The sequence below is a fragment of the Taeniopygia guttata genome, chromosome 17 (assembly GCF_048771995.1).
Source record: "Taeniopygia guttata chromosome 17, bTaeGut7.mat, whole genome shotgun sequence".
NCBI classification, from domain to species: domain Eukaryota; kingdom Metazoa; phylum Chordata; class Aves; order Passeriformes; family Estrildidae; genus Taeniopygia; species Taeniopygia guttata.
In genome coordinates, this window is record NC_133042.1 from 9,300,774 (window position 1) to 9,319,693 (window position 18,920).

Here is an 18,920-nt window from a genome sequence, read left to right on the forward strand (position 1 = left end):
GAGCCTGCGGAGTGCGCGGGGAGAGCAGCTCCCAGCGCTGCCTCTGCTTTGAAAACTGCCCAGAAATCGCTGCCGCCTCTTTTCACAGTGTTTTTCTTTCTTTGAAAACAGGCGTGGGAGGAGGGGTTGGATGTTGGCGTGTAGCCTTGGAGACCGGAGCCGAGGAATATTGAATGGAAACCCAAACACGGCGCTCCCGGGAGCTCCGAGGCTGGAGCGGAGATGGGATCGCCCAGAGCGGCTCCCGCCGGCCCCGGGGCCCCCCTCGGCCCGGGTGCCACTTCCAGCCGCAGGAACAGCCGGTTCCGGGGGACACATCCCTGACAAAAGCAGTGCCTCCCACCAGTTGCTCATTCCCCCTCTGTTCCTTCTGCTCCGAGGGTCTCAACCCGACCTCCTCTCCACTGACCAACACAACCAGCTCAAACCGTTGTGTGCAAGGTTTGAGTTCTCCCTCTGTCCCAAACAATGGTTTATAAGCCAAAAATTTGCCTCTTTTTTTTTTTTCAGCTTTATTAGTCCATTAAGAAAAAAATAATTCCCTCCAAAGCTTGTCTTTGACTGTTTCAGACCCCCTTAGCTGTAGGAGCAGTGGCTCTTTGCCAAGCTGGCCATTAAACACGGAGCAAATCTGCTGATGGAACTCCCTCAAATTCTCCGCGATTTTTCTACACCCAGACAAAATCACACAGAAATGAATTGCTGGATCAGGGAACTCTCGACATCAATTCCAGCTCATTTCAGTGGCAGCCCCTCCCTCATCGAAGGTCTGGGAGATGAAAACCGAGCGGGGCTGGCAGTGCCTGGAGCGGACCGGGCATTGCCCGACTGGGAATGCCCTGGGAGCAGAGCCCTGGTCCGGGGGTGCCCGCACTCCCCAGAGCAGATCAGGCTGAGATTTGGCCGCTCTGTGCCCGCTGTGCCCTCGAAAGGAGGAGCACCGGGCAGTGGGTTTGGTGTCTGTTGTTTATTCAGCGTGGATTTCATCCCTATCTGGTTTTTCTATTATTTTTTTTTTAACCGAGCTCTCTCTGTGGGCTCTGTTGAAGAGCCTGGAAGTGCTCTCCCAGCCAGGGAAGTGGACAGAGATGTTCTGGGCATTTCTGCCCCAAAAGGACCTTCCTTTCCCCAGAAAGAAGAAAAGGAAAAAGCAAGGAAGGAAAGCGTAGCACAGCTCAGCTGTTCCTATAACATATCCAAGCTGCTCAATTCCCGATTTGATAGCAAAAAGAACACCAATCCTTTAAGTTAGTGAGCTTTATTTAGGAAATAAATTAAATCATAAGAAAATATAAATGATTGTAATAAATACAGCATGTGTCAAAGTGATACAGACAGGGAAAGCATAATATATTTAGATAAATTACTCCAGTATTCTGTCCCTGAAAGAACATTTGAAAGATGGAATACAGGAAAATACACAGAATATCCAGTTCCTTCCCAGACAAACTTTGATAAATATTTGTTTATGGGGTGGGTGTTTTTGAATTGTGATACTTTATCACAACTAATTATTTTAAAGGCTGTTGCCAAGACAGAAGTGAGAGATTTTGCACACATCCAGATAGTCCCAAGCTTGTCTTGCTTATAAAAAAGATTATTCATTCCTTCCCTCTATTAGAAAACCTCCCAAAAATAAAATAATTTCTAGCACTTACTTGCATTTTAGCATGCAAAAAATCTCAAACATCAGAGCACATTAAGAAAAAAAAAAAAATCAATAATTTCTAATAAGTCACCTGCCTTGAAGGTCCAGGAAGTGAGTGGACACTAAACCAGACCATGGAGGGGCCTTACCCTGCCTGGGGCAGAGCTCTGTATCCACAATGGGAAAGCCAAGGGCTCCTTTGGAAATCCCAGAGGCAATTCCCCCAAGCACAGTGGAACCTGCTCCCTGCCTGCTGATGCACCACAGCATCCCCTTACAGAAACAGGATTGGAATTTGGAATAAATAGCAAGAAATAAATCCCCGGGGTGAGGCTGCAGCCACCAGCAGGGCCACAGCTCCCAGCCACAGCTCCCGGCTTCCAAGGTCCTGGCAGGCACAGAGACACCTGACCTGGCTTTGGGGGAAGGAATCTGCCCTGTTCTTGCGGGGGGGCAGCCAAAATCCCCCCTGGGGCTGCCAGGCCCCACAGGAGCTGAGCCCAGGGCTCGGGGACAGGAGCTGAGCCCAGAGTTTGGGGACAGGAGCTGAGCCCAGAGTTTGGGGACAGGAGCTGAGCCCAGAGTTTGGGGACAGGAGCTGAGCCCAGGGCTCGGGGACAGGAGCTGAGCCCAGAGTTTGGGAACAGGAGCTGATCCCAGGGCTCGGGGACAGGAGCTGAGCCCAGAGTTTGGGGACAGGAGCTGAGCCCAGGGCTCGGGGACAGGAGCTGATCCCAGGGCTCGGGGACAGGAGCTGAGCCCAGAGTTTGGGGACAGGAGCTGAGCCCAGAGTTTGGGAACAGGAGCTGATCCCAGGGCTCGGGGACAGGAGCTGAGCCCAGAGCTCGGGGACAGGAGCTGAGCCCAGAGTTTGGGGACAGGAGCTGAGCCCAGGGTTTGGGGACAGGAGCTGAGCCCAGGGTTTGGGGACAGGAGCTGAGCCCAGGGTTTGGAGACAGGAGCTGAGCCCAGGGTTTGGGGACAGGAGCTGCTCTGGGTGCCTCCAGGGGATGGCAGTGGCTCAGGGGTGCAGGCTCTGAGGATTTTGTGTGCACACAAACTAACACAAGCTCGCAAACCGAGGGGTTTTTCCTCATCATCTGTTGGCATTCAGAGCTGAGCTCCCCAGCCAAGCCCACCTGGGGATTTGCTAGTTTGTTTCTATGATGCATTTCAGGAAAAGCGTGTCCTCTCTGACGTAGCCGTGCTTGGGGGACTGCAGCTTGGCCAAGGGCAGGAACATGGGGCAGCCACTGGCCACGTTCATGTCGTTCACTGGCCTCTGGAAGGAAGCAGAAGTCAGGTCTGGGCGAAAGGCATCAATGATGTGCTCCCTGTTATTTTGGTCAAGCAACATAAACGTCACCTGAAAAACAGAATGTGGCAGTGAGGAGTTACTGGCGTGGAAAACAAACCAAGCAGGGACAGGAGTGCTGCAAAAGCATGGTTATTAAATAAAAACTATAATAAATGTTTCCAACCTGCAAGGTCAGTTCATGTGAACTCCCAGACGAAGATCTTAAAACTTTGCTACCCATAAAATGAAATTAAATTAAATCAAGTAAGGAATTATTCCTTGGTAAAGAACTGCAAAGTCCAAAGTCTCTCTCCTCTGACAACATAAACAGCCCCTGGGTTTGGTTACATCATTAAATTTATTCTGTGATTGTGCTTTGGAATTAGAAGAAACAGCTTGGTTGCCCATGCACAAATACGTAAAAGACAAAACCTAAATATCAGTACAATCTTCCCACCTCATTGCTCCTTTTATTAACTCACTGTTCCATAGCTTGAAATGGGAAATAGCTGTAATAATCTTTTAATTGGGAACTTTGATTTCTATTTTTTTTTTGGCTACTAACTGGCCGTAAAACTATTTATAGGAAAGCTTTACAGAATTATTACCCCACAAAGGCAAGTGCCAGAGCAGAGGTCAGGTCCTGCCATGGTTTCACTGCTTTCCTAACCATTGTTGCCATTATCAGATCACACTAAGGGGAAAAAATCAGATCAGGATCACATCAGACATCTGTGGCACCTCTGTAAGTGGAACTCTCACCTCACCCTTCCGATGCCTTCAGGCAGCAAATCATAATTTCCTCCTAAACTGATAGTACCTGTGCTTAGCAAGAGCCAGGAGACGTGTCTGGCTTTAGCCCATGTGGACACGGGTTGGAATATTCCAAACACCACGTTCTGGTGGTGAAAATCCTGCCTGGCAAAGTCTGGAATATCAGCAAGAGCAGCTTTCCCTGCAAGGGGCTCCAGTCAGACACAAATCATTACCCAGGACTGCAGGGCAGCTGCTCACCTTTGGAAAGGCATGTGGAAAAGCACTCAGCTTCCACAAAACTCCACAAAAGGAGGCACCTTGTGTTGATTTTTGGCTGGGATCAGATGTGGGAAGTTTCCCTCCTTACCTTGTGCCTGAAAGGCCACGGGAGCAAAGCGTCGTAATCTCCTTTCATGACAACGAAGAACAGGGACATGTGGGTTCCCTTCCCTGTCCCATCCCCGTTCAGGTACACCCTCAGACACACCTTGTAGCCATATTTTGCAGTGTAGAAAGCTGAAAATCAGAACTCTTCATTAATAAAGCAGGGTTTTTTGGGGAAAAAAGATGCATAATGTGTGTTTTGGCATATGGGAAAAGGTAATGTGTGACTTGGTATGCTCTCACAGAAAGGAGAACAGACAAATCAGCATCCCCTGGAGATTACAAGCAATGAAAACCCAGTGGTTGGGATCCTTTTAGCGCCTCAAACCTTGGTGAAAATTACCTGTTATTAGCCACACAAGTGTAATTTAGCTAATCCAGTTACTTCCCACATGGGAAAGAGCTGGAGCCACGTGGTGCCAGCAGGCACTGAGCTGAGGGCTGGGAGGGATGGATCCACTGCAGGCAGCTGTGCTGGAGGGCAAAGGGCAGGGTGAGAGCCCAAACTAGGGCACAGCCCTCTGGAAAAGCACATCCCATTGCCCTGGATTACAGATCTCTGCACAAACAGCATCTTGGCTTGAGGAGCTGTTTTAAAGATGCTCCTGCTGGCACGAGCAGAAAGAAGCAGAGTTCTGGAGAAATGGGGGGGATTCGGAAGGGTTGGGGTTTCTGAACACACATCTCCATCTTGTGCTTTACCTGGGGAGTACAAACTGACTGTCCTGCCCGTCACAGAGTCCTGGAGCTTCCTGGCAACCTCTGTGATTTTCCAGAGGAAGATCCCATCGTAGGAGGCTTGCTCAGAGAACAGCAGGCTCTTGTGCAGGCTGCTCAGGCCCGCGTCCTTCTGCGTCAGGCACCGGTGCAGCTCTGCAATCTGGGAGAAAAAACCAGTCCTCAGTCACCCCCTGCTCCAGGCTGTGCTGCAGGGGTGGCTGCATCCTTCTGGAGTCCTCATGTTCTGGAAGCTCTGCTTTGGTTCTTTTTGAAGTGACAGCAATATGTCAAAACACACACAGAGATGTTGTTTGGGCCTCCAGGCAAAATGCTGCTGGGAGAGGATCAGGCAATTAAACAGTTCTTCTGCCTGCTCACACTCTGATCATGGCAGACTAACACTCAAAACTCTCAGCAGCATCTCACTACCTAAATGTGGATTTAGAGAACAAATATTAAAGATGTACATTTGAAAATGTATCAAATGACAAAAGGATCCTGAATATGTGTCCAGAACTGAGCCCTTCACTGCTCAGACTCCTGTTCTGACCCCTACCCCAGCTCCCCTGATGTGTGTCAGTATTTATTGGCTATAGAACGAGCACCCAGACAATCCTTGCTGTCATTTTTACCTTCAGTTCAAGGCCTCGTATTACATTCTGGTCCAGTTCACTCTGTCTCCTGAAGGCCTGGATTTCCAAATTAGAGCTCTCCACCTCCTTATTGAGCACTGCCACAATGTTCTCAAACACGTGCAGCTTATTTTCCAGCTCAGAAATCACCTTCTCCCTCATGAGCTGCTGCAGGCCAGACTCATCTTCAGGGACAGAGGAAGGCACAGGGAAACAGTCCATTTCTGGATCCCCGCTGAACTCCAGCCCTGCTGGGATCTGCAGGTCACAGATGCTTTTTTCTGCACTCCTCAGGCTCAGCTCTGGCCGTGGGGAGAAGCCCTTGGAGCACAGGGTTCCCTGCAGCTGCCTCATGTGCTGCAGCAGGAGCAGCATGTGGGCTCCCACGGCGGAGTTTTGGTGCTCCTGGATCTTCTCTTTGCTTCCCTGGAAGAGACAACGCTGTCACTGCCCCTCCATGGCCACCACAGCTGCCCTGGGGACAAACCCAGCAACCCTTCAGCTCCCTGGGACATGGAAAATCTGCAAGGTGCAGCTCCATCATCCGGCATCAGAAGTGCTGATTCTGTTTTGAGAGACACTTCCCTGAAGGGAATGTCCAAACCAGGGTGGAACCTGCCTGAAGAGACCTGTTTCACTCACCCTAAATGCACAGCCAACTTCAGAAAAACAACAGCCATCCTTGTTGGATGAGGATGTAGAGTGGCTCTGTTGAAAAAAAAATGTAGAGGAAATAATCAAAACCAATTGAAGGGAATTCTTTTATTTCCCTACAAACACCTAAACCACAAACACAGCAGCTATAAATCAGATTAATTCAAGTCAAGGTAATTCCACAGCTTCCAGTGCCCAACCAGCTTTGAAAATTGATGGCAAATCAATTAAGAGTGTGGCTGAGAGCAAGGTTCCTGCACACAGCCTGGCAGTGAGGTGTCCATCTCCCAGACCCCATAATGACAGAACACAATTTAACGAGCACAGGGATCACCTGGCAACAATTTCTCACAAAGAAAATGTGTGCAGCACACTCCTGGTCAGGTGGCTCTAACTCAAGGTATGAGAGGAAACAAATATTTGCTCATTTTGGAAGGTTATTGAGAAGATAATTTAGTGAAGGTAATTGTGGGAGCAGGGGAGGGAAGGCAGTCAGCCAGGCTTTGCTGGGATGTAAAGAACAGCCAGAAACAACTGCTGGATCTGAAGATGTTCTCAGGGATTTGTTTAATCTAAATGAACAAGTGATAATTTTATTAATTGAAATAAAGCTGCATTGCACTCCCTCATCTTTCACCCACCTTTTCCTTCAATGCTGTTTCTGTTTGCACAGGTTTTTGTTCCTTGCATAAATTGCTTTCACATGAGTGCTCCTGTCATTAAAACAAGAAGGAAAAAGTCAGTGCCTTATTTAATTATTGAATTAAAGGTCACCCTGGGATATTGGATACAAGATTGGCAATGTGAAAATGTTGCCAGGTTCAGAGTTATGTGCACACACACAAAAATGTGCACTCTCATACATGCAGTGACAAGCAGGGGGTTACAGAACAGGAAAACAGCAATGACCAGCAGAACAGGAAATTCAAATATATACAGATAGATATATATATATATGAACATAAACAGGTTACAGCACAGGAAACTCCAATATAAATTCTAATTCAAATATAATTCAAACATAAACTCTTCTTGTGCTGAGTCCATACCCTTTGCTCAACGTGCAGACCCTTCTTGCATCCTGCTTCTGAACACTTTGCAGGCTGGAATCCAAATTCTCCATCGTGATGTGCTACAGAAAATGCATCAGCACTCACAGGCCTCCTGCCATTTCTGCCTCCAGGGAGGGTGAAGTGATCTCTTCACCACTGGTTCTGTAATATTTGTATTTAACACAGCAACTGCCAGCTTTGCCTACACACTCTGCAGAGGGGGTGGCTTTAATCTGCACAAGCTCCTCTGCACACCAGTTCTGAGTTTCCCTTTCGATTCTCAGAAATGCAGCCACGGGTTTTTCTCACTCTCTAACCCATATTTTAACATTCATTATCTTGCCAGTGATCTTATTCATTTCTGCTCTTTTACTCCTTTATATCACATGTTTCTTGAGGGGGAAAGGAACTCTCCTTCAGAGGAGAGAAGCTTATTTAAAAATAGAGAAATACAAAAAAATCATAAAACCTTAAACTGAATGAATAAAATGAAGAGAGCAAGAGCAGCACCCAAAATTTACTATTTTCTCCCAGAGGGTTGTGGACACATGGAATACCCACAAATAATCACAATTCTGAACTAGGTGCAAATTCATTAAAGCAGATCACGTCCCCAGAATTCTACACATACTAAAGGAGCCACACCTCAAGGCCAGCCCCCTGCTCGGTTACCAAGGTTTCCCAGCCAAAATATGAATTAGGTGGTGGCTGAGTGGGAGGAGAAGAGCTCTGGAGACACTGAGCAGAGGAGGAGCAGAGAGGGCTCAGGTTCCCCTGCTTGTCTGATTTTCTCTAGCCTCACACCAGGACTCATTTTGAGGCAGGATCTGAAACCTGCCCAAACCCAGGGGAGCACACGGGCACTTTGTCACATCACCAGTAGATAATCACATCCATTTTTCCCTCCAACACTTGTGTGGAAAAATGATCAAACTCAGGAAAATGAAATATTCCCTGAGTGCAACGAAATCAGGATGGGAAAATGGTGGCACAGATCATTGAAACCATCAATAAAAAGCCTTTATTTGAGAGAGAAATGTTCTTACCTGGCATTCAGAGCTGGGCAGGCTGCACTGGCACTGCTGACACACTGTCACATTATTGACACATCCATTTTCCAAGTGATCTGCCAGCTTCCTCCTCATCACCACATGCCCACAGCCAGTGTGACAAGGGATCAAAGCATATTCACATAAACTCTGATGCTCCTGGAAGTAAAAAGTTATAAAGCAACATGTGAAGTGCTCATTCATGCTCATCTATAAATAGATATTCACATTTATCTATAAATAGTCTCTGTTCCGGCAGCCCAGGGCTCTGATCTGCATTTCTTCTAAGCTTGGGTAAAGTCCCACTGCACAAAGTTCCTGAGATTACTGGTGAAAAATTCACCAGCGTTACTGGGGCTTTTCTTTTTGTTAATTATTACTTTTTTTTAAATCTCAAAACCAAAACCAAATGACATTTGGTAAATTCAAACACAAGGTCTCCCTTAAACAGTTTCCCTTAGGGCTTTTATTTAAAAATAGCATGACCTGGTCCCAGCTTTCTCCCTTATATTTATTACTCAAATTTACATGTGAGATTCACAAATTTTGCCCATTTAAATATTTTAACTGAGGCATTTGAGATTAGTCTGAAAAGAATGAGGAATACAAACAATACATTGACACAGGAGGGATTTTTTTCTCCTATAAATATGCCAAGAACATTGCCTGAACAGTGTCCTGGAGACTGAAGTGCTCTGCCCTGTCACCACCTGCTTGTAGCAGCCTTGCATTTGAATAATAAGGAAACCACTGGATAAAATATCAAGTTGATGCAAGTTTGTGCAATGTGAGTTTCATTCAGAATGTTCTGGATTTGGCCAAAGCCCTGCTAAAGTTAAGCAGAGAAGCACAGAATTATTTGGGTTAGAAGGGACCTTAAAGATCATCCAGTCTCAACTCCCTGCCATGGGCAGGGAACCTTCCACAGATTAATGGCACATTTTTGGACAAAAACGTTGGTATAAATCACAATATACTGATGCTGATTCTAATTAATTGCATTCATTTGTGTCTGCTGGTATCTTGGTTTCATTGTCTCTCTGTCCCCACTCCATATTCATCTGAATAAACTCTCTTTGAACATACTTCAAAATCTTTCATGATACCAGACCAGCTGCACCCAAGGGTCACACAGTGGACTCTGAGTTCAGAAATCTCTTTATTAATGGCAGCATCACCAAAAGCCTGGAAAGAAAATAAAGTAAGGATAAAAACATTGGTGAGAAAGTACCTTTGGATGCATCCTTGGAATAGGAATAGGGTGGTAGAAATCCACACCTTGATAAATCTTTAATTTTTGAAAAAATTTACTGTATTGCATAAGACTCTGTGACTTGGCGAGTTAATCTTAGTGTAGTAGAAGCCCAAATAATTATTAAATAATTTATGTCTTAGCAGTCAAAATTAATCTATTTGACACGATGTTAATTTACTGAAAATAAGCCCGGCCAACTACAGCTTTTATTTTGCATTTCTTTTCACAGGAGCCTGAAATATTTCACACGCAGCGAGGTGCTGACAGGACCCTGACTGTGGGGTCCCTTAATGAATGCATTTCATTATCGGGGTCATTAACACCTCCTGAACGTGCTGCAGAGAGGAGTTGAGAGTCTCTGCACTGAGAGCACTGCTCAGATCTGGGCTTCGCTCATTTAGACACTTTGTGCTGAAAAAAAAATATTAATCAGATGGGAGAGAGGTTTGTTCTTTACACTAGGTAGATTTTTGTGTTATTTAAACACGGGGAACTGTACAATTGCTATGTAATGATGAAATACTGCACACTTAAATATTACATCTTGCACCAAAACAGGGATCCTGGCACAAGAAGAAGCCCTGCCACAGTTAAAGGTATTTTTGGATAGTCTGCAGGTAAGCACAGTGCAGAGAAATGCAGATTTCACACGGAATAACACAGAGCAAGGATTTAGAGGAGAAAGCTTTACAAAGAGAAGCAGGAAAGTATTTACAGTCTCAAAGTTCCTGAAAATCTGGCCAGCATCTGCTGGGAATGACGGGCACGGGAGATCCTCTCCCTCCTTGGAGCAGAGAATTGCCAGGCAGCCCCGGTGGGGTCACTTCACAGCCCCCACTGCAGAAAGTCCCAGCACACCCAAAAGAACCCCACAGCAGAGAAATCCCAAACTGACAGGAAAGCACAGCGAGCTCAGAAGGGCTCAGCTGCACCTATTTGTGCAGGAGATCTGTCACTGGGAAATTAATTCCAGAATTGAGGATTTTTTCTTTTTTCTGGGATATCACCAAGTTCAGCATCAGCAGCAGATCCATTATTTTGCTGCTGTCTAAACTTTGGCTTTTATGCCACTGTCAGCTGCCTATTTGTTTTCATTTTTCCCTAAAAAATTTAGACAGATTATGTGTCTGTTGATATCCTTGCCTGTAATAAGAGAGGAGGGAAAAGGACAGGCTGGGACTGGGCCTTAGGGCCCAGTTTGCATTTGGGATACAGATCAGCACAGCAACTTGCCAGGAAAATCACACAAGAAGAGATCTGCACCATTAAATCCCAGATGAAACATTGGCCAGAGCATAGTTTGTATCAATTATTATGTTCAGCTTCATGTTTGAAGGGTACAAGAAACCATGAGGTTGGAAAATCCATTAAAGTACTTCCTGAGGATGATAAGTAACAGTTAAGACATATTATTACAAGTAGGAAAGCACCAGTTATTTTGAGACAATAAAAAGTTAATCATATGGAAGAGTTTGGGATTTTACATTGCAGAACCTGGATTTGGGAAGTCCTGAGGCTGCCATTACACTTTTTAAACTCAAAAAACTCTGGGACATCCAAGTTATTAAAGCTTAAGTTAAAATGTGTAACTATCAGCTGCTATTGCATTTTATAGCATTCCCTTCTGAACTCCAGTCCAGTGATGACTACAGAGAATGGTTATTGATAAATTAATGATCTGTGAACTACAACTTACCCTTTCTTCTGCCAATAGGCTTTCCTCACCTAAAGTGTTGGGATCTTCCTCTTTACATTTCTGGCAAATTGCATTTTTATTGTTTCTGGTAAAAAGAAAGAAAAAATAAATACCAATCCATTTGTGCACTGCAGTTTAGGATGTGTCTGTACAGGCACTGACACAAATAAAACCATGAAAATTGTGATTTCCACTCAGAATCCATAATTCTTGTTCACTAAAGGCTAATTCTTGAACACACTGATGTTAAAAAAGTTTTGCTCTTCTATTCTTCAAGATGAGGACTATGCCCATCAATCTAATTTATATTTCAGTAAAATAAGGGCAGCCTGAACCATAAAAAGGAATAAAGATGGAAAGCTATTTATCCCATCAATGATTCAAAAACTCCAAGTAGGAAAGAAAATGTGAAAACTGAAGTAGCTTAAAACACAGAAAATGCCCATTTTGCCCAGACAGATATAGACATATATGACATTATATTCACTAAAACCCCATAGCATCCCTTATCAAAGGGCTGTGAAGTGCCACGGAAGGATTAAGTCAGCCTTGGACCAGTTCTTCAAGGTTAAATCAGAATTATTAATCACAGACAGAAAACTCCATCAGGCCCCTGAGACTTCCATGGTGGAACCAAGGAGGAGGCAGGGAATAAATATCCTGCAGTCCACCACGGGAAATCCTTTCGGGCAGGAAAGGGCCAGGGAGCCCCAGAGCCCAGCGGCACAGCCCAGCACCTACCTGAGGATCCAGGCGAGGCAGGCAGAGCAGTACCTGTGCCCACACAACGTCTGCAGGGCTTTCTTCAGGATGTTGTTGCAGTTGCTGCACAGGAACTTGTGCCCAGGCGCATCCTCGCAGATGTTGGTGGGATATCCGAAAGGGAACTCGTTCTCGTCAGGGGCAGAGCCGAGGGGGTCCTGCAGGCTCCTGGGGCTGTTCTCAGCCATCTGAAGCGAGCACTGAGTGAGAGGAGAGAAAATCCAGCTGCTCAAACACTCACTTGGATGTGAGAGGATGCACCACAGTCCCCAGGAGCCCCAAAGCTGAGCAGTAACCTCGCAGTGTTACTGCAGTGACAGGCGTGACCAAATGTCACAGTGGGGTTTGACCTGGCACCAGCAGGAAATTACTGTACACCTTTAAAATTTCCCTCAAACACAACACAAAAATAGACAGGGTCCTAAAAAGGGAGGGTTGGGGTTTTCTTTCAAGAGTTTTTAGCTTGTAGAAAGATGAGCTATAGTCCCATCAGTCATCACAGAGGATTGTTTCTGCAGAGTAAATCCCCAACCACATCTATTCTCAAAATTCGTGATTTCACTTTATACACACAGAAATTGATCAGCTGGTGTGTTGACAGTGACTTTTCTGAAGTCATAAGACTTGTGGTGAAGTGACAAAGGAAATCCCAAGTCCAGAAGCCCTTGATGCTGTGCTCCGAACCGGCACATCTGGAGCCACGTGTGCCAAGGTGTCATGCACATTCCCTTTGGTTTGGTTTGCTGTGCAGTGGGATCTTTTTGGAAATGCAGCTGAAACTGATTCTGGTGTCTCTTGGAAATTCCAAGGACGGTTTTCACCCAGGGAACTGGTGCAGTTTGAGTATAATAACACCTTTATAAAGCTTTTTTTTTTTTTTTTTTTTTCCATAACAGTACTGACACACCATAACCTGTCTCAGTATTACCAATAGTCACGCTGGCTGAGAAATGTGAAAATAAATGACTCAGGCTGCCGTGGGCAGGCCAGGCTGGCGGTGTGACTGCCGTGAGGTGGGCAGGGCACACCGCGGGCCGGAGGCTCTGCCTGGGAACACGCAGAGTTTTCCATGGCCTGGCTCGGCCAATTCCCTCTGCAGCATCGGAGCGGGAGCTCCGCAGCGGCCGCAGGGGCTGCCCGGCCTGCCAGAGCCCTGCATTAGAGCCGGCAACACCAAGGTCATGGAAGCGAAGGTGTTTCAGTGGGTGCCGGGGCTCACGGCTCCCCCCGCCCGCTGGCCCAGCCCCGGCCCCGCCGCGGAGCGCTCCGTGCCCGGCTCGGGGGTCCCTCCGAGCCGCCCATCCCGGCTCAGGGCGGCCGAGAGCGGCCAGGACCCCCGGCCAGCCCCCGCTGCCCTCCGGGCGCTCCCGGGGCGCGATTCGGGCACCGGGCCCGTGTGGCCGGGGGCCGCGGGCGGTTCTCCGCAGCGGGGCCCGCTCCCCTCCATCCCTGCCGCTCCTTTCCATCCCTGCCGCACCTCTCCATCCCTCCCTCCCTCCGTCCCTGCTGCTCCTCTGCACTCCTCCCGCTCCCCTGCATCCCTCCCGCTCCCCTCCATCCCTGCTGCTCCCCTGCATCCCTCCCGCTCCCCTGCATCCCTCCCGCTCCCGTCCACCCCTCCCTGCATCCCGCCTCTCCCGTACCTGAGCCCGCCGGCCCCGGGGCGGGCGCTCCCCGCGGGTACCGGAGCCGCGGCGGGGCGGCGGGGCTGGATTCGGGCGATGCTGCCTCGCTCCGGCCGGGAGGAGCGGGGAGCCCGAGCCGCGCCCCGGGGCCGGCGGGAGCGGGGCTTCCCCTGCTCGGGGCAGCGGCGCTGTCCCGGCCCGCGGGCGCGGGGAATTGGCTGAGGAAAGGCCCCGCGAGGTAAATTCCCCCGGGCCAGCCGAAACGGGAATCGGGCAGCCGGTTCCTGAAAGCGCAGCGCTGCCGGGTGAGCCACGGGGACCCGGACAGAAAGTCCTGACCGCGACATCCCCCGCACGGCCTCGGGATGGAGGAGCTCAGGACAGCCCGTGCAGGTCCGGGATGGAGCCCGGAGCCTCTGGAGCCTCCGGGAAAGCTCACCGGGGAAGCCCCGCTGTGCCTCACCCTCCAACGCAGCTCGGGCTAGCACGGCAGGGGAACACAGGAGTTCAGCAATGTCTGCAAAGCCTTCTTAGAGTGCAGTAAAGATTATACAAAGCAAAGTTTCATTATCAGCACAAGAATGGACCTCTTCACCCCTGACACAGCTCCCTTTGCTGCCATCCTCTCTAGTTCTGACAGAGGATTCAGTCAGAAAAAGAGTTGTACATGCAAATCTGTTCACTCTTCCTTGTGGGGACCATCCCTGGGGGTGAGGCCCTGCTCAGAGCTCACGGTGAAAAGCAGAGGTATTCTGAAAGAATATTTCAGATTTCTGTGGGTGTTTCACTGGCTGAGCATCGCTGCCCTGACAGGAGCCACCGCCGACGTCCCCGTGGCTGAGGGATTGGTGCTCAGGGTGTTTGCCGCAAGGCTGGCACAGACAGACAGACACAGCAGACACTTCCCTCCTCCCTGGGCTGATCTGCAGCGTCTGAGGTGTGATCTGATGCAGATCTGCAGTTCAGAGTCACCAGGGCTGGCTGTTATGGGGAAAGTGTGACACAGCCCCAGTGAGGCCTTGGCCTGACCCATTTGCCCTCATTTGGGTTGTTAAAATTCATCACAAATTAATTTGGCCTGGGCAGTTTCTGCCAGGATGGGAGTTAAAATCTCTTTCAGAAAAGGAAAGAGATGTGGTTTTTCAAACTTTGGGGATATAAAGAGGTGTAAGATGTTAATTTTAGAATGATCAGTGTTGCACCACAGGGTCAGGTTCAGGAATGAAGTGGCAGCTCCACCTCTTCCCTGTGCCCTTAACTCACTCCTTTCCTCTTGCTTTGAGACTTCTTGAAAGTGTCTGTGATTCTGTTACACCTCTGTCTCCAAAGGTGCTGAATTACACAAAGAAACTAAAGATAAGGTTTTGGTACTTTCCAAACTAGAGAGATTTCCTGTGGTAAATTTCCCCCATATGAGATCAGTTAACTGAAAACAGGATGTGGCTCAGAGAGAGATTAAAATTTGAAGCTTAATTTTACTGTAGAGCCATTCCAGCAGTGTTCAGCATTGCAGGGCACTGTGTTACTATTTAAGTAACATATAATGATCATTTTATATGCTAGGGGAAAAGTGCAACAGGGAATATATTCCCATATTTAATACCACCTTTTAAAAATAAGCCAAGGTGTTGAGACTTTTAATGCTACAGATTTCATAGGACATTGAAAATGGAATTTAGGCTCAGATGCTCTGGGTTTTAAAGACTGTAGTCAAAAGGATAATTGCATTTCAGAGAGATGTTTAAGATAGGGATGTCACATTCTATGAAAACATGATTTTCAATCAGTATAAATTAGCTGGAAATGTGCACTTGTTCTATGAAAACCTGAAAAATGGGTAAAACACAGGAAGGAAAATTTGCTAGTAAAAGCAAATCCAGTGCCTATGAGATTCAGTACTTCTAGGAACTGGAGCTCAGTGCTTCAAGTCAAGACTCCTGCCTGTTCAGAGCTCTGATATGAAGGAGCTCTGTAACTTCCACACTATTACTTGTTTTCTGAATGGAACAGAGTGTCTGTGGGGTTCCACCAATTCAAGATTAGAAAAAGAAGAATAAATAAATCTGATTATTGTTATCCGCAGTGAACTCGACAGCTTTGCTACAATTCAACCTCTTGTTTCTAATAAAATTTTTTATATGTTTCAGTTTTATCTGTCTGTGCCTACTACCAGTTGTAGCTCTGCTTTGTTATGGGGATGCCCCAAAGACCAGTCCCAAAGAGCAGGAAAGTTTCCCCACTAAGTTTCATAAGAGCTGGACTGTAACCCTCAAAGACACATCAGGAACTGATTTTATTTTCCTCATCCCTGCTCTGCTCAGGATTTTTTGCAGATTGTATTTTCTGTAAGACAGTATTATCCTAGGAATGCTTTGCTCCAAAAGAATAGATGCTCTGGAGCACCTCTCTAGCATTTGACAGGAGAAAAGCACCCAAAAATTAGACACTTCATATACATATATATGTGTGTATGTGGCTTATTTCAGTCACTCATTTAAGCAGCTTCCACAAACCAAGCCAAGGAATCACCCTGAGGAGCAGAGAGAAAATGAAAGTATTTCTCTCTATCACAGTGGCCTTGATGGTTTCCTACAAGCAAGAACATTTCAGAGTAAATCACTGAGAGATTTCTGAAGCTGCCTCTGAGATCAGGCCAGCAGGCAGATCTTCTTCATGTGGAGAAGCTCCCTGGTGGTCTCATGCCTCAGTCACTGTCCCCCCACAGCAGGACAAACGTGGGCTGCAGCGTGTGAGCCCAGCATGGACCAGTTTGTGGCAGTTTCCCCAGCTGAAGCTCAGCTCTCTGGCCACATGAAGGGTTTTGCTGTACTTGTGGTTGTGCTTCTGTTTCTCTTAACGTACACAGAGCCTGAGCTAAACTGGAAAATTCTGAGCTGCTTATTTCCATTCTTAATGCTTTGGAGAGAACTCTGGGAATGGGAGCTGTGCCTGTGGGGAAGCCAGCCAAAACACTCTTCCAAAGCTCTGGATGTGACATGAAAAAACAAGTTCAGATTCAGATATCTTTTGACTCTAAACCAGCTGGGGAAATGTGGATATTCTGTTGATTGACTGGGACTAATTAGTGGAAACAGAAAAAGGAAACATCACATTTATTTAATATCTTCATTAATTCTCATAAATGACAATAACTGAGGGGAAAGTGAAGGTTATGGCAAATCTCCTTTAACCCTTTCAGAAGCTGCTCATTTTGCTAAGAACAGTGAAAAATAAAGATGTTTGAAGATGTTTTCCACATGTCAGAAGCAGAAAGAGACTGACTCTGCACTAACTTGCATCTCTCCTCCACTGAGCCCATAATTCCCTTTGCTATTGCAGAATGACTAACAGCATCAGGCTCAGCTTTGCAATAGTATTTTTCATTGTGATTCATAATCCTGAGTAATTGCCACACCACCACTGACATGTCTATTTGTACCTGTATTTTATGGGCAACACACCCAGGGAACACAGAAGCTCCAAGTGTTATCTGAGGTTTCACAAGGGGAATACAAAATTCTCTTTATCTGTGTTGTAAAGGGAAAACAAAGCCCTCAACAAAACACTGCTACAGCAAGAAGGAAAGCTCATGAGTGTTCACAAACCAAGATGCTTTTAAAGAGGATTCTCAAGGAGAAAGGAAAATAAATTTTAAGCATAGGAGGAGCCTGAATGAAAAATTACAGTAGGAAGTGGGGAAAGCAGGTAAAAGAGTAACAGGTCTATATTCTGAAAAGGAGAAACAGGTACATGCTTAAACTCCTGAATAAAAAGAGCCCTCTCCTGAGGCCAGACCTCTTGGCAGCTGTGCCAGTGATGGGACCCAAGAGCCCAAAATCCCAGACATGTTCCCAGCAGCGTCCTTGGAATCCAGCCAAGGAAACAAAACTTGCAGCTCCACGTCCAACATGTGAATCACAAAGTGGGTGTTGGAACCCCAAAGCCAGCAAAGGAGGCACACAGGGAATGCTCCCATCTGCCCAGGGTCAGGGGAAGCCTGGAAGAAACCAAAAGAACCAAAGCCTGGCTTTGGAGGGCAGCAGGAATTGTGGTGAGGTTTCACATGGAAAGCCTGGGGTTACTTGAGGCAAGACATGGACTGGAAGGAAATCCAGCATTTCCTAAATCTGGTTCTCTAAACTCACATCCAACAGTTTTCCTTATCATGAATATCTTGTTTCAAAGCCCAGGGACTCCCCTGGGAAGTGTTTCTGGGCTGGGACTAATCCCAGTTCAGAACTGGGCATGGGGATTGGCAGGATCAGGGCTGGGATACCCAGGAGCTCATGTAGGTTTAGATACATCCCCCCAGTTTCTGGTATAAACCCATGGAATCCTGCTAAATTATGTCATGGATTAATCTGATCCCTCATGGCTCCATAGGAAGCTTTCGATCCTACCTTGTTTTTGAGATTCCTGACCAAAACAGAAGCTTAGAAAAAAAAGCCCACACTTTAATATTACATAGATTGGTGACTTCAAACTGTTGGAATTTACTGCTGCTGTAAATTAATACCGATTTCCACCTCCCTGTCAGAGCCTAGGGATGAATATCCTCTAGGACCTTATGGCAGAAGGTTTTAATGGAAAATTGTATGATTTAAGCAGTGAAGATGACATTTTTATGGCATATTGCTTTTTATAAGTAATGAAGGAAACCTGGCTAATCAGACCCTGGCAGAGCCAGACTCAGCCATGCAGCAAAGGAATGACTTTGGTCACAGCTGCCACTTAGGCCCAGCCTGTCACCAACACCTCAGTTTATGTCTGTATATTGCAAATCACCTTTCAGCAGGTACAAACTGGCACAGTGCATCTCCGTCAGTGGGGATGGGTGAGGTGCTCCTGACATATTTTCTCTTTGGAAAGCAATTTTCCCAATGGTTTTTGTGCTGCAATTGAAGAAATCCTGTATCTGCAGGTGTAGATATCAAGTGTAGCTCCTCCAAAATAATTTCAATGGCACTGATTTGTTCTAGCTGCAGATGTGCTCCTCATGGTATCAACTGCAGGGAACAAGGAACTATCAGTGGAAAGAATGTGCTGCTGGGGCTCCTCTTGTAAAGCCAATTTAGACGGCTCAAGTCCCTATCAGGGCTCCTTGGAACCAGCCTCAGAGCACTAAACCCAGCTCTGAACCTCTGTGTACTCAGGAGTCCTTTAAACTGGCACCAGTGGGGCTGCTGCCCTTAAGAGAAAATAGATTTTCCACTGTAAATCCCATTTTTGGGGGTTTAATATCTCAGCTGATTTAAAGTGTGTCTAATATAACTTTTTGTTTACCTTTCCTGTAAAAGAAATTGCCCCTTTTGCCCTCAAGTAGCAAATAAACAAAAGAACTATAAGTATGAACCACAGCACCTTAGGAATAATCTGCATTTCGTGACTTC

General features: G+C 46.8%; 1 protein-coding gene across 4 annotated transcripts; it reads right to left on the reverse strand.

Moving 5' to 3' along the window:
- Nucleotides 1-1,242: 1,242 nt before the first annotated feature.
- TRAF1 (TNF receptor associated factor 1) lies at nucleotides 1,243-14,146 on the reverse strand. 4 transcript variants are annotated; one of them, XM_041719627.2, is made up of 11 exons: nucleotides 13,549-14,146; nucleotides 11,885-12,105; nucleotides 11,144-11,228; nucleotides 9,279-9,377; nucleotides 8,190-8,351; nucleotides 6,733-6,804; nucleotides 6,080-6,145; nucleotides 5,438-5,863; nucleotides 4,788-4,965; nucleotides 4,069-4,217; nucleotides 1,243-2,930 (listed from the first exon to the last, which is right to left on the reverse strand). In XM_041719627.2, exons 2-11 carry the CDS (start codon nucleotides 12,091-12,093, stop codon nucleotides 2,799-2,801), a joined length of 1,578 nt encoding a protein of 525 aa, XP_041575561.2. In that variant the 5' UTR covers nucleotides 12,094-12,105; nucleotides 13,549-14,146; the 3' UTR covers nucleotides 1,243-2,798. The 4 variants fall into 4 exon arrangements, with proteins under 4 accessions (XP_041575561.2, XP_030142495.4, XP_072792761.1 ...); XM_030286635.4 differs by having other exon boundaries at nucleotides 1,243-3,014; nucleotides 13,549-14,137; XM_072936660.1 differs by lacking the exon at nucleotides 9,279-9,377 and having other exon boundaries at nucleotides 1,243-3,014; nucleotides 13,549-14,140.
- Nucleotides 14,147-18,920: the final 4,774 nt, after the last annotated feature.